The sequence below is a fragment of the Microtus ochrogaster genome, linkage group LG4, assembly GCF_000317375.1.
Source record: "Microtus ochrogaster isolate Prairie Vole_2 linkage group LG4, MicOch1.0, whole genome shotgun sequence".
NCBI lineage: Eukaryota > Metazoa > Chordata > Mammalia > Rodentia > Cricetidae > Microtus > Microtus ochrogaster.
This window is the reverse complement of record NC_022030.1, coordinates 40,142,196-40,155,114: the sequence shown is the minus strand read 5'-3', so window position 1 is coordinate 40,155,114 and position 12,919 is coordinate 40,142,196. Positions and strand designations below refer to the sequence as shown.

The 12,919-nt window shown below is 36.7% G+C and overlaps 2 protein-coding genes across 5 annotated transcripts in view; one reads left to right on the top strand and one right to left on the bottom strand.

The window, feature by feature from the left end:
- The window catches only part of Erbb4 (erb-b2 receptor tyrosine kinase 4), a 1,055,173-nt gene that overhangs the window by 221,645 nt on the left and 820,609 nt on the right, over positions 1-12,919 (bottom strand). For all 4 annotated transcript variants that reach the window (XM_026786414.1, XM_026786416.1, XM_026786413.1 and 1 more), the window contains exons 17-18: positions 7,895-8,027; positions 3,132-3,254 (exon numbers count right to left, since the gene is read on the bottom strand). In XM_026786414.1, the coding sequence (XP_026642215.1) occupies positions 3,132-3,254; positions 7,895-8,027 (256 nt within the window). The remainder of the gene's footprint in view (positions 1-3,131; positions 3,255-7,894; positions 8,028-12,919) is intronic.
- Positions 754-1,457, top strand: LOC101987800 (histone H3.3-like). The gene has a single exon (XM_005361424.2). The coding sequence runs from the start codon at positions 841-843 to the stop codon at positions 1,240-1,242; it is 402 nt and encodes a 133-aa protein (XP_005361481.1). The 5' UTR covers positions 754-840; the 3' UTR covers positions 1,243-1,457.

Here is a 12,919-nt window from a genome sequence, read left to right as displayed (position 1 = left end):
TATTAAAATATTCCTAAAGTACAGTTTAAAAATAAAAATATAAATTTAGTGTGAATTAATTTGTACCACTCTTGAAGAAAGTCTAGCCATTATGTTATATACTGAAACACCATGGAATTGGAATATACTTCTGCCCATATTGATCCTGAAACATATCATAGCTTCAGGTAAGAAGAAAAAAATGACCAAATAAGTACTCAGGCCACTGGCATTTGTGTGTTCGCCAATGGCTTTTCATAGATTAAGACTGTATGTCTTACAATGCATGATATATTGACTAAAACATAGGACTGGCAACGCATATTTCAAACACGCCACTCAGATAAAGTTATGAAATGTCTAATAAAGTGCATTGTCTATAATACTTTCAATTTTGTCAATAAGACATGTAGAAATGATTATCACCAAACCCAAGGGAAAGAGGTTCCAACAGTTTTCTGTTGACTTTCCTATAGTTTAGCTTAAAAATACTCATTCATATCTATGGATATGAAAGGTCAAGCAATTATCAGATAAATCATAGGGTTAGTGGGGGCAAGGAATCTTTATAAAGATGATTGGACGGCATATACTTATAATGAAGTGGTACCAAGTCTTAGGCAGTAGGATAATAATGATTCAATTAGTTCCTTCCAACATCTTAGGGAGGGGAGCAGAGAAAAATGTAGAGCTCAATAAAAATCAAAAAAACAAAACAAAACAAAACAAAAATCAATAAGAAAAAGATAGTAGTGTTCGCAGACATCACCGCGCCGCCGCCGCTCTCTAACGCCAGCGCCGCCTCTCGCTTGCCGAGCTCCAGCCGAAGGAGAAGGGGGTAAGTAAGGAGGTGCCCATACCATGGCTCGTACAAAGCAGACTGCCCCTAAATCCACCAGTGGTAAAGCACCCAGGAAACAACTGGCTACAAAAGCCGCTCGCAAGAGTGCGCCCTCTACTGGAGGGGTGAAGAAACCTCATCGTTACAGGCCTGGTACTGTGGCACTCCGAGAAATCAGACGCTATCAGAAATCCACTGAACTTCTGATCCGCAAACTCCCCTTCCAGCGTCTGGTGCGAGAAATTGCTCAGGACTTCAAAACAGATCTGCGCTTCCATACTGCAGCTATTGGTGCTTTGCAGGAGGCCTATCTGGTTGGCCTTTTTGAAGATACCAACCTGTGTGCTATCCATGCCAAACGTGTAACAATTATGCCAAAAGATATCCAGCTAGCACGCCGCATACGCGGAGAGCGTGCTTAAGAGTCCACTATGAGGGAGGAAACATTTCATTCTCAAAAAAAATTTTATTCCTCTTCTTCCTGTTATCAGTAGTTCTGAATGTTAGATATTTTTTCCATGGGGTCAAAAGGTACCTAAGTTTATGATTGCGAGTGGAAAAATAGGGGACAGAAATCAGGTATTGGCAGTTTTTCCATTTTCATTTGTGTGTGAATTTTTAATATAAATGCAAGACGTAAAGCATTAATGCAAGCAAAATGTTTCAGTGAACACATTTCAACAGTTCAACTTTATAAAAATTATAAATAAACCTGTTAAAATTTTCTGGACAATGCCAGCATTTGGATTTTTTTTAAATAAGTAAATTTCTTATTGACGGCAAAAAAAAGAGAAAGATAGTATTTAGAATTACGTATGTATTATTCCAAATAATTTTATGTATTTTCTTTAAAATACATACAAATTGAAATTATTAAATAACAAATCAAATTTAGATTCAATTTTAAGTATAAAATCACACAATTTGTGACTTTTTCTAGCATAATTTCAGTATTTACAAAAGATAACTTAGACACAGAATTTGAAGATCAGAAAGACAAATCAGCCTAAACTAGAAACTCTGTAAATTGGACACTCAGTTAATTATTTAACTAAACAAAATATGCACACTAAAATGATAGGGAAACTTTCACAGTTGGATATTGGAAGGTTTATAATGATGACAATATTTTCAAATATCCAGGAAATGAAAATTTATGTCTACAATATGGTCATTAATATTGTTCTAACAAATAAATCATTAATTAATTTTTTTGAGACACTGTGTCATTACCTTGCCACTATTTTACTAAATTATCTACGGTGCTCTCAAACTTTTGTGTTCAATTTATTACCATGACTCAGATGTTCAAGTTTGGGATTATATATAATATATATATATCACATCAACTTAAATCATTTTTCTAAATAGAGAAAACACTGAGTATTTTGAAATACAAAATTCTTAAACCTTTCTACCTTAATCACTTGTTTGTAAAAATAAGGAATCACTTAGAAATATACAGTAAGCTGCAAAACTAAATTTTGTTAATTGTACCAATGGCTGCTACAAAATGGCCTCACAATTAACCCAGGAGAGTTTCTTTATCTCACTATTTTTACCATTAAAATAAATTTCACCACATAATATTGGGCAGGCCTCATGATTGTACTTGTAATTTAGCTAAATAAGTAAATATATAGATACCACCAGTTGATTTTTTTTTTAGAAAAATTTGTCTTTGAAAATGAATGGTATTATCCTTTTGTCTTATCTGATCTGAACTACTCATATCCTTATTTTTTACAAAATGGCAAGGACATTAAAACTACCAACATACTTACTAAGTCATATATGTAATCAGTCAGGCAAAAAGTTGTTATAATTTTATTCTACAAACGTATTAGCACATTCATACAGATTTTGAGTGATCAGTTAGTAGGGTACTGACAGAGATTAAGGATTAAAGAGCAGAAAGGACAGCAAAAAATTGTGGGAATTGCCCGGGAAGTTCTGGAAGCTCTGCAAGCAATGATTAGGGGAAAGGAAGCAGTTGTGGTTGAGTGTTTGGGAAACAAGTGGAAATTTGCAAAAGAGAAGGCAATATTGAAAGGGGCTCAAAGGGCCCTGAATGCACTCCACTTGGGTGAGTACCTACAATTCTCCCCTTCTCTGAACATGACACTTATCCAGACTTGTTCAGAAAAATTAAAGAACTTGTCAGTCCAGCAATGTCTCAATATTACATTATTCCATTCTTTGAATATTAAAAGGAAATTAGGTTGGCTAAAACAATTACCTCGGCTATTACTTTTTAAAAGCTTGAAACAAAACTCAAATAACTGGAGACGTGTACTGTGTTTTCGCTTACCTTATAAACGGTTCCAAAAGCTCCTGAGCCAAGGACTTTTACCCTCTTTAGTTCTGTTTCCTTCAAAATGCGTAGTTGAGCTTGATTGGGTGCCGTGCCACTGGGGGTTAAGGGCTCTACCAACTGCAAAGCAAAGACATGGGATTATGGACCTTTCATCCACACTCACTTCTGCTTCTTTTCTAATAGGTTTAATGAAAGTGCTACGCTACGATACATCTCTCTGATAAACACTACTTTCCAGTATCAGCCACAGTCCTATGCTCTCTGTTCTTTGCCTGGGTGAATTCAAGTTTTGCATATATTCTACCAGAGGCACACTGGTTAAAAATACAGAGACGAAATAAAAGAATACAAAAGGACAACAAAACCAGAAATTGTCCTGTATTAGCATTTACAATAATTGCGAAGCCTATCATGATCATATCAGAAAGGGATACTAGTTAGCAAAATGCTGATTCTTTGGGCAATCAACACATCAAATATATAAGATTCTTATCACATCTCAGTCCTAGTCTGAGTAGGGCTGAAATTCTGAATTTTCTGTGGACCATATGGTGTTATTTTTTTATGATGGTGAGTTGTGAACTCATTTTACATAGCAAGATGAGTACAGTTGGTTCTAGACTGTAAGTTATGTTTTGTGACACAAAGGTATTCAATAACAAGTGGGGATGAAGGCTTCCTAATTCTGGCTTTTAAAAGAGCTGTATGTTATATCAGACTTGAGGTCATGGCAATAGTGTGACATTAAGAGACCATTTGCCAAGTGAGGAGTTGGGAGTCAGCATCAGAAGGAAAGAAGGATACAGATATAAAATACATCAGATGTGAGTTAAAAATGAAGGGTGAGCCGGGCGGTGGTGGCGCACGCCTTTAATCCCAGCACTTGGGAGGCAGAGGCAGGCGGATCTCTGTGAGTTCGAGACCAGCCTGGTCTACAAGAGCTAGTTCCAGGACAGGCTCCAAAACCACAGAGAAACCCTGTCTCGAAAAAGCAAAATAAATAAATAAATAAATAAATAAATAAATAAATAAATAAATAAATAAATAAAAATGAAGGGTGAGATAAGAGTAAGAAACCACAGATCAGGAAGAGGGTTGAATGTGGTCAAAATGTACAATTAGACTGAAGTGTATTGATGTTGTAGTTAGGATGCCATTCAGCTGAAGCATTTGATTGCATGAAGGAAGAGATGTGAGCTGGACTAGGCAAGAGTGTTTAAAGGTCTCACACCCTAACCACAGTTGGCCATTCTGAAACCTCAGATACCTTTGTCCAACTATATTTGGAAAATAATAATTAGAAATTTTCAGAAAAAATTCATAAGTTTAGAATATTTTTGTTAAAGTAACTAATTTATTTGATCAATAGGAACTGTAATTATCTTCTTGTGTTCAATGTATCAGTCAAACTTTATCAAAGTTATGTATGTATAGGAGCAAACATCATACATATAAACTTTATATATAGTGGTTATCTATAGTCTCAAACATCTGTTATTTTTAGAATATGTCACTCTTGGATCAAGAAGTCTGTTGTACTTAGTGGATTCTAGCCATAAACAAAGATCATTGAGCCTATAGTTCATGATTCTAGAGAAGTAATAAGGTGAACCCCCCCCCCCAAAAAAAAAAAACCATATATAGATCCTCCTGGAAATTGGAAGCAGTCAAGATCGCCAGGCAAAAGTTGGGAGCATGAGGGCTGGGAGTTGAGGGAAGGGGAGAGGGGGGGAAAGAGGGGAGAAGGAGAAGTTTGGGGAGAGCTTGGGGGGTGGGATGGTTGAGAAGGAGGAAGGATGGATATGGGAGCAGGGAAGGAGATATCTTAATTGAGGGAGCCATTTTGGAGTTGGCAAGAGGCTTGTCTCTGGAGGGCTTCCCAGGAGTCCACAAGGATGACCCCAGCTAGGACCATGGGCAGTGGAGAAGAGGGCGCCTGAACTGGCCTTGTCCCATAGTCAGACTGATGAGTGTCTTGAATATCACCATAGAAACTTCGTCCAGCGACAGATGGAGACAGAGACAGAGACGGACATGGGAGCACTGCACTGAGCCCCAAGGTCCAGTTGAAGAGCGGAAGGAGGGAAAATATGAGCAAGGAAGTCAGGACCAAGAGGGGTTGGTTCACCCACAGAGACAGCGTGCCTGAGCTAATGGGACTCCAACTGGACTGGGATCAAACTGGACTCTCTGAATGTGGTTGACAACTGGGGCAGACTGAGGGACCAATGGCTAATGGCACTGAGATTTGTCTCTACTGCTTGTGCTGGCTTTTTGGGATCCTATTCTCTTTGGATGCATACCTTCCTAAGCCTGGATGGAGGGGGGAGGGCCTTGGACTTCCCGCAGGTCAGGGTATTTTGTTCTCTCTTAGGACTGAAGGGAGGTGTGGGGGAGCGGGAAGGAAGTGGTAAGAAGGGAGGAAGTGGGAATTTTGATTGGTATTATTTATAAAGTAATAAAAAAGAGGAATAAAAAAAGAAAAACTGACAACAGTCAAACTGGAAAAAAGAAGAAGTCTGCTGTACTTCGGAGGCTTGGGGAACACAAAGCCTACATCTTTGGATAGCACTTCACGTTAAAATTCATGCTCAAATATGAGAAATAGCAAGCAAGGGTTTAAAAATACAGTTCTTCTTAGTTTAATAGGAACTAAACTTTAAACAACAAACAGATAGTCTATTTTATTCTCTGCATTAAGATATAATTAAAGGCTTCTACTACTCAAATTGTCTAAACCCGCGTGGTACTTCAAAACGTCTGTTCACAAGGGTACTTGTGCTGTGGCCCTGCTGTCTGGCTGTTATCACCACGCTTCTTTGAACATCATGGCCTACTGAACCAGTGGAGCTGAGCTAAGTTCAGTGGGTAAAGAGCGAGCAAGGATGTTAGGAAAAGCATCGTAAAAGTTATTAAAATTAGTCTGTTTCCCAATAGTTTGACAACTAATCTACTTTTCATTCATTTTCACAATTTAAATTATAAAAATATAAATTAGTTTTTTAAGAATTTTCTTGAAGTCAAGTAAGAGTATCTCAGAAAGAATCATTGAATTTTACATTAAAAAAAATCCTCTCTCCAAGAATTCTCTCCATTGTAAGTCCCCTATCAGGAGCTGATTGGCATATTTTTTTAGATGCTATGTATGATTTTTAATATGTGTGTGTGTGTGTGTGTGTGTGTGAGAGAGAGAGAGAGAGAGAGAGAGAGAGAGAGAGAGAGAGAGAGAAAGAAAATGAATATGTATGTTTATGTAGGTGGTAGTCCAGAGAACAACCTAACATACTTCAGTCACTCTCCATCTTTTTGGTGGATACTCTTTTACAGATTTTGAATATGTCAAGTACAAGAAGCTGTCTCACTAGTGAGACCAAGGGATCCATCTGTACCCATCCTGGGATAATAAGTACACACCACCATCGCCATGGCTAGTTTTTATGAGTTCCATGGATCGAATTCCATCCCTCATGCTTACAAGGCAAGCATTTTCCTGAAAGATCTATCACACCAGCCCTATAATGAGTAACTTAAAAGAATCTATAAACAATTTAATATAGAGATCATTTTAAGGCAGGCGGTAGTGCCTTTAATTCCAGTGTTTGGGAGGAAGAGGCAGGCAGATATGCGAGTTTGAGGCTAACTTGGTCTAAAGAGTGATTTCCAGGACAGGCTCCAAAGCTACAGAGAAACTCTATCTTGGAAAAAAATAAGAAAGAAATCAATTTAAAATTAGAACACATGTGGAATTGTTGAGGAGGTTTCAGCACTTTGGACAATGATACCTAAGTTTATATATGGAATATATGTTGTTAAATAACCTTGGGCTGTGCCATGCAATGGTTTTCTGTTTGGAAACTTCTGGAGGAAAAAGTATTAAGTTGTAACCCATTTCCAGTCTGTCCCATTTATGAAGAATAGAGTATCTCTATTCCTGATCGTCTTAAGAGTGGAAGAACAGCCAGATGGCCATTTTTGACAACCATGTAGAAAATACAGTCTGAATGACACACAGACTTCCTCTGAATTGTTCAGGATCCAGATGGGAGTATCTGGAGAATGAGGAAGGATGGGACTCAAAGCTCTGCATGTTTGATATCTCCTGTGATGGTTCTTTTCTTGTCTCCTATACACTGCAAGCTATCAGCTGCATGCAAAAGAACCCGCTGTGGGGTGGGGGACATAATCGAAATGGTGATAATTACTGGATAAATTGTGTAACCTCCACATGTAATACACAAGATTAAGTGTGTCTCTTCAACTGCGTCAAAAGTTTCCTGTTATTTCCGTTTGAAAGCTCAGCCTTTCACTGCAGGTGTAGTTAATAATTGGCTGGCAATTTAATGATCTAATTAAAATGTATATAGCTTGTACTATCAATCAGGAAATTTCTATTGATTTCTAACATATGTCTAGTTCTACCACTGAGATGAACTCTCCTCGGGCACATGCTGGGTATGCTGCTACTGAACTATCTTTTACCCAGAGATGCTGATGGGTGTCTCCACAACCAAAATAATTCTTTTTTTATTTCAACAGAATAATTTCACTGGACCCGTACATTCTGTTCTCATTGAGCTCTGACCCTATTATCTTAACTACTTTTATAATATAGTCTGTCTTCACCAACTTTGTGCAAATATATAATGTACAACCTCATCCTAAACTAAGCCATCTTTTCAATGGTTTTAGAAAACAGAATAAGGTCTGTAAAATTTAAAGAAAATTCCCTAGGTAATGACAAATAGTGAAATTGCTACCTCTGTCTCCAGAAATCTCCTCAAGGCTCGTTTCTTTTTGATGCTTTTCCTTCTGACATAAACTGCAAATGTCAGAGCCATGATAACCAGGATGAAGAGCCCGCCAATGACTCCGGCTGCTATCAGTGGAGTTCTGCCAACCAGAATAAAAAAGAAAAATAAAGTGTGAAGAGAGAAAGATAGAGGGGAAGAGCAACTGCATGAGGCATTTTCCACACCTCATGAATCTAGTCATTGTGAAGAAAAGCAAATAAAAAGCCACCACAGCTGTAATAATGCCCCTAACATTGTAAGCTGTAGGTTTGTTTTGCTTTGTTTTTAAATAGTAAACCATGCACAAACAATTAATTCTTGGAGAAGAACAACTGTAGCATGCCATTTGGTGAAAACAAATTGGATTACTGAATAAGGAATGAGGAACACACACTAAGACAATGGAGTGGGAATATTTAAAATTCCTTTTGTTAATTTTCATAAGTAAATGAGAAGTTCATTTTAATGAACTGCTGAAGAGTATAATTTTACTTCAAGCAGAGAACCTTGACAGTGGCACTATTGACCTTTGGGCTATTTACAAATCTGTTGTAGAGGCTACTTCATTTTCAATATTTAGTACCATGCCTGATCTCTCTTCCTAGATGGCAGTAGCATCTCCAGTCTTCAGCCACAGCAATCTACCCGGATGTTGCCAAAGACCTAGCGACATTACCTCTGTTTGAGAACCTCTTCTCTAAAGTGAAAATGTGTATTCTGGAGAGATACAATCCATCACATTTTGGATCACAAGGGTATCACTAATGAGTTGTTTATTACCAAAATTGCTTTGAAAATTGACTGTTAGGAGAAAACACTAGGTCGTATGCTGGGGTGATGGTGACAAGATTATATTTATTATAATTTGAAGTATGTCTACATGCCACATGCTCACAAATTTTTGTAAAATGAATCTTTCATCAAGATATATAAATGATGTCAAGAAGTTACTAGAAAGGTTTTCAGTCTTCAAGTACCCTTTCAGTGTATTTTAGCAAAGACAGAACTTTAAAGTTGATTGGTTATTACTGTTTTCTAAAATTATTTTTTCCTTCTTGGAAGAATATATTTCTTATTTAAAGCATTATCTATGAACTTTAGGCAGTACATTCATTTTATATGGCATAGCAAATAACCCAGACTGAAACATGATATTGCCTAGCAAATATTTGACTATGAAGCCCCAATAGATGACAAAGAATGATTTCCTTCATGTTCATGCCTTCTACAATAAATCATTTTATATTACATATCTCTTCCTTCACAAGAACCTATTCTATATCGCTACATTCCCTAAAAGAAATTCTTATACTTTCAAAATAAACTTTTGCTCAAAGATATACAGGAAATAATGGTAGTGGATAATCATAAATTAGTCCTTGAAATTCTAAAGTACTTGTGAGGAAAAGTTGTGTAACTACTTCCACAAATGAAATCATATGTTTTGAAGACTATGACTCTTGTATTGTGATATGAAACTGCAGAAAATCTTAAAAAGTCATCCACCCTAAAGGTTTCTTCCTGACATCGAAAACCATATTGAAATGTAGCTATAATTCAACTATATTTTCTTAAATACGATCTCTTAACAATATAAAAGTCGCTACTGAGAAAATTAAATTGTAGCAGAGACACAAACCTATCATTGCAATGTGTTTTCGTGTGTTTAGTGACATATTTTTTACATGTCAGTTAAATATATATTGTAGAAAATACTGTGGAATTTCAAACCAAAGCATATTTTTTTTCTACTAACTACTTCACACATTGGTGAATACCCACTCATTATAAAAGACTTCTAATTTGACATTATATATTTTTAAAATGTAAGAATCATATTTTGTTTGTTGACTATATTTTAGGGACATTTGTGGTTTTGCATAGAACAAAAACGATTCTCTTTTTTTTTCTCATCTTACTTCAGTAGTGAGGAACTGTGGAACCCTGCTAGTCCAAGTGAAACATTGAAACTCAGTAGGATGGATTTGCTATTTTTCTACATAATATTTACTTTTGATATTTTCACCCAACAGTTACTTTCCTTGATGTGTGTCTCTTTACTGTTTTCTTCTCTCACCAGCTGGCAAGAATGACAGAAAAACAAAAAACCTGGAAAATGAAGAACTTCTATTTCTACATTAAAATCCACATGGAAATATGTGGTTGGACATTATGCAGGGGCTGTCTCTTGAGAAAAATATCGAACATTAGTGACAATTCTATTTACACAAGTCTCACCACTGTCAATCTTGATGACTCCTAGTGATTTGTACATGAGCAATAGGGACATTAGTTTAACCAAGAGTTATGATTTAATAATATTGGTTTTGTTTTTAATATAAGATCTCACTATGGAGCCTAGGAACTGGTTCGGAACTTATGATTCCCCTGCCTTAGCTTCCTGAGTGCTAAGATTACAGCTGTGCACTGCCATCCATGACTAATCTTCACTCTTTATGAGGTCCCTTCAAAACAGGATTGAACTAGCTGAATCACATATTTAATTCCTATATATTTCTCCTGGATCTATTGCTTTGCAAACCAAGCTAACTCAGAGATTTCTTCCTGTGTGTCTGATGAATCTCTAAGTAGCTCAGGTAAGACTATTAAGATTAAAGGGGTCAAACAGGTGGAGAGTGGCAATTATTCTACAATTCCTTATCCATAGCAGTGGTTTTGATTGTTGGCTTGGTTTTCAGTGCCCATTAAAAACTGACTGGCATTCTTAAGTGTGTAAAAGAGTAATGGAGGTGTGAAGTTCAAACTCAGAGTAAAAGGAAACAACCAACTGATAGCTTCACTTATACTCTGACTTGGAAACCACACAATAAAGTCCATGTTCACTCTACTACTTATGAAACTATGATGAGAATTCTGGACCACAGACAAGTTTCATTAATTTACTTAAATGCCCATATTTTTATTTTAATGAATTTATTTAGAAGTACAAAAATAATGAAGAGAGACAGTGTGTCCCCAAAATTAACTACTCGTATTAAAATATACATTATTGTCTAGTAATTTGTGAAACACAGCATTACTCTTTTTTCCTTCTTTTTTATTTATTAGATTTTTTTTTAAAATTACCAATCCAAGTTCTCACTCCCTCGCCTCCTCCCATTCCCTCCACACACCCTTCCACCCCACCCCATCTAATTTTCAGAGAGGTTAAGGCACATTGCCTTGTGGTAGGTCCAAGGCCCTCCCTACTATATCTAGGCAGAGCAAGGCATACATTCCAAGAGAACAGGATCCCAAAAAGCCAGTTTATGCAGTAGGGATAAATACTGGTGCCACTGTCAGCGGCCCCTCAGTATTCTCCAGACAGCCAATGGTCAACCACATTCAGAGGGACTAGTTTGGTCCTATGCTTGTTCCTTCCCAGTCTGGCTGGAGTTGGTGAGCTCCCATTAGCTCAGGTAAACTGTTTCAGTGGGTGAACCCATCATGGTCTTGACCCTCTTGCTCGTATTCTCATTCCTCCCACTCTTCAACTGGACTTTGGGAACTCAGTCCAGTGCCCCATGTGGGTCTCTGCCTCTGCCTCCAACAGTTGCTGGATGAAGGCTCTATGGTAATATTTAAGATATTCATCAATCTGACTACAGGGCAAATCAAGATTGCCCCTCCTCCTCTAGTTCCCAGGGTCCTAGGTGAGGTCATCCTTTTGGATTCCTAGGAATATCTCTAGAGCCAGGTTTCTGCTAACCCTATAACGAACGGCCCTCTCGATCAAGATATCTCTCTTCTTGCTCATATCTGTTCTTCCTCCATCACGGCCATCCCATTCTCTCTTGTTCTCCTTTACCCCCCCTTCTCCCCTCTTCTTCTCCTCCTGCCCTCTTATTATATAAGATGTAAAAAGATATATTAAACTCTCTCCACTTGATCATCCATATTTTTCACTTTATCTTTTTCTTTAAAGGCATTAAATCATAAAAATATATAGTTAAGTCAGTATAACTTATGACCAAAACTCAATTATTTAAATTTTGTTAAACCCCTTCTATTTGATATCAATAAATGACTATTCTTCAAAAACGATAAGTGGTTGTGTTTTGTTTTTTAATTGGCAAAACTACGAGAGCCTACCATGAGATATTTTTAAAAATTAAATAAGCTTACCACAAAACAAAAACATAAAATTTATAAAATGGGTATATTTTTCTTCATTTTTTGAATAAACCATACTCTGAGTTAGGATAAAACAAATAACCCAAGTCCAAATAATATTCACAGATTCTGTAGCTTGCAATTGGTGGCAGGGAGTTCCACATTTCGAAGCCTAACTAAATAATTTAGAAGTTAAACTAATTAATTGGAAAGCAAGTCTTCAGGAAGTGTTTTATCAGACTGGTACTTCTTTGCTGTTTATTTATAGGCATTAAAGATTAAAAGAGAAAAGATGGGGCATGGAACATGTTTAAGGAGATAAAACCACAGGATAGCCTGATAAACTCCACAAGGTGTAGTTCTTATGTAGGAACACTTTGTTTCAGACTTTCAAAGTCTCAAATACAACACCACAGTGTAACTACTGTATAGTGCTGAGATTTTCATTTCTGAGGGAATTTTTCTTATCATAATTGTGGCAGACAGATGTTTAAATTTGAACTAATCCAAGTTCCAGTTAGGTTATCTCCAACTAGATGTTTTTAATCTTCCTACTGAACAACTTATATTAAGTAGACAAGCATAGGCCATAGCTAATAAAATATGCAGTTGGGAACTACCTGGTCTATTAATACAGGAACAAGATCTGATGGATGTTGTGCATTTAATGTCAGCATATAAAGTCAAATATATTTGAGATAAAATGAATATCCTTTCCCATTGTAATGAACAGCTTCAAGTTACACAGATCAAAGTATACATGCACACATCTTCCATGTTCCAAAGCACCTCTCTGCACACAGCCCATCATACCTAAAAATATACATGTGTGCATATATATATATATATATATATATATATATATATATATATATATAT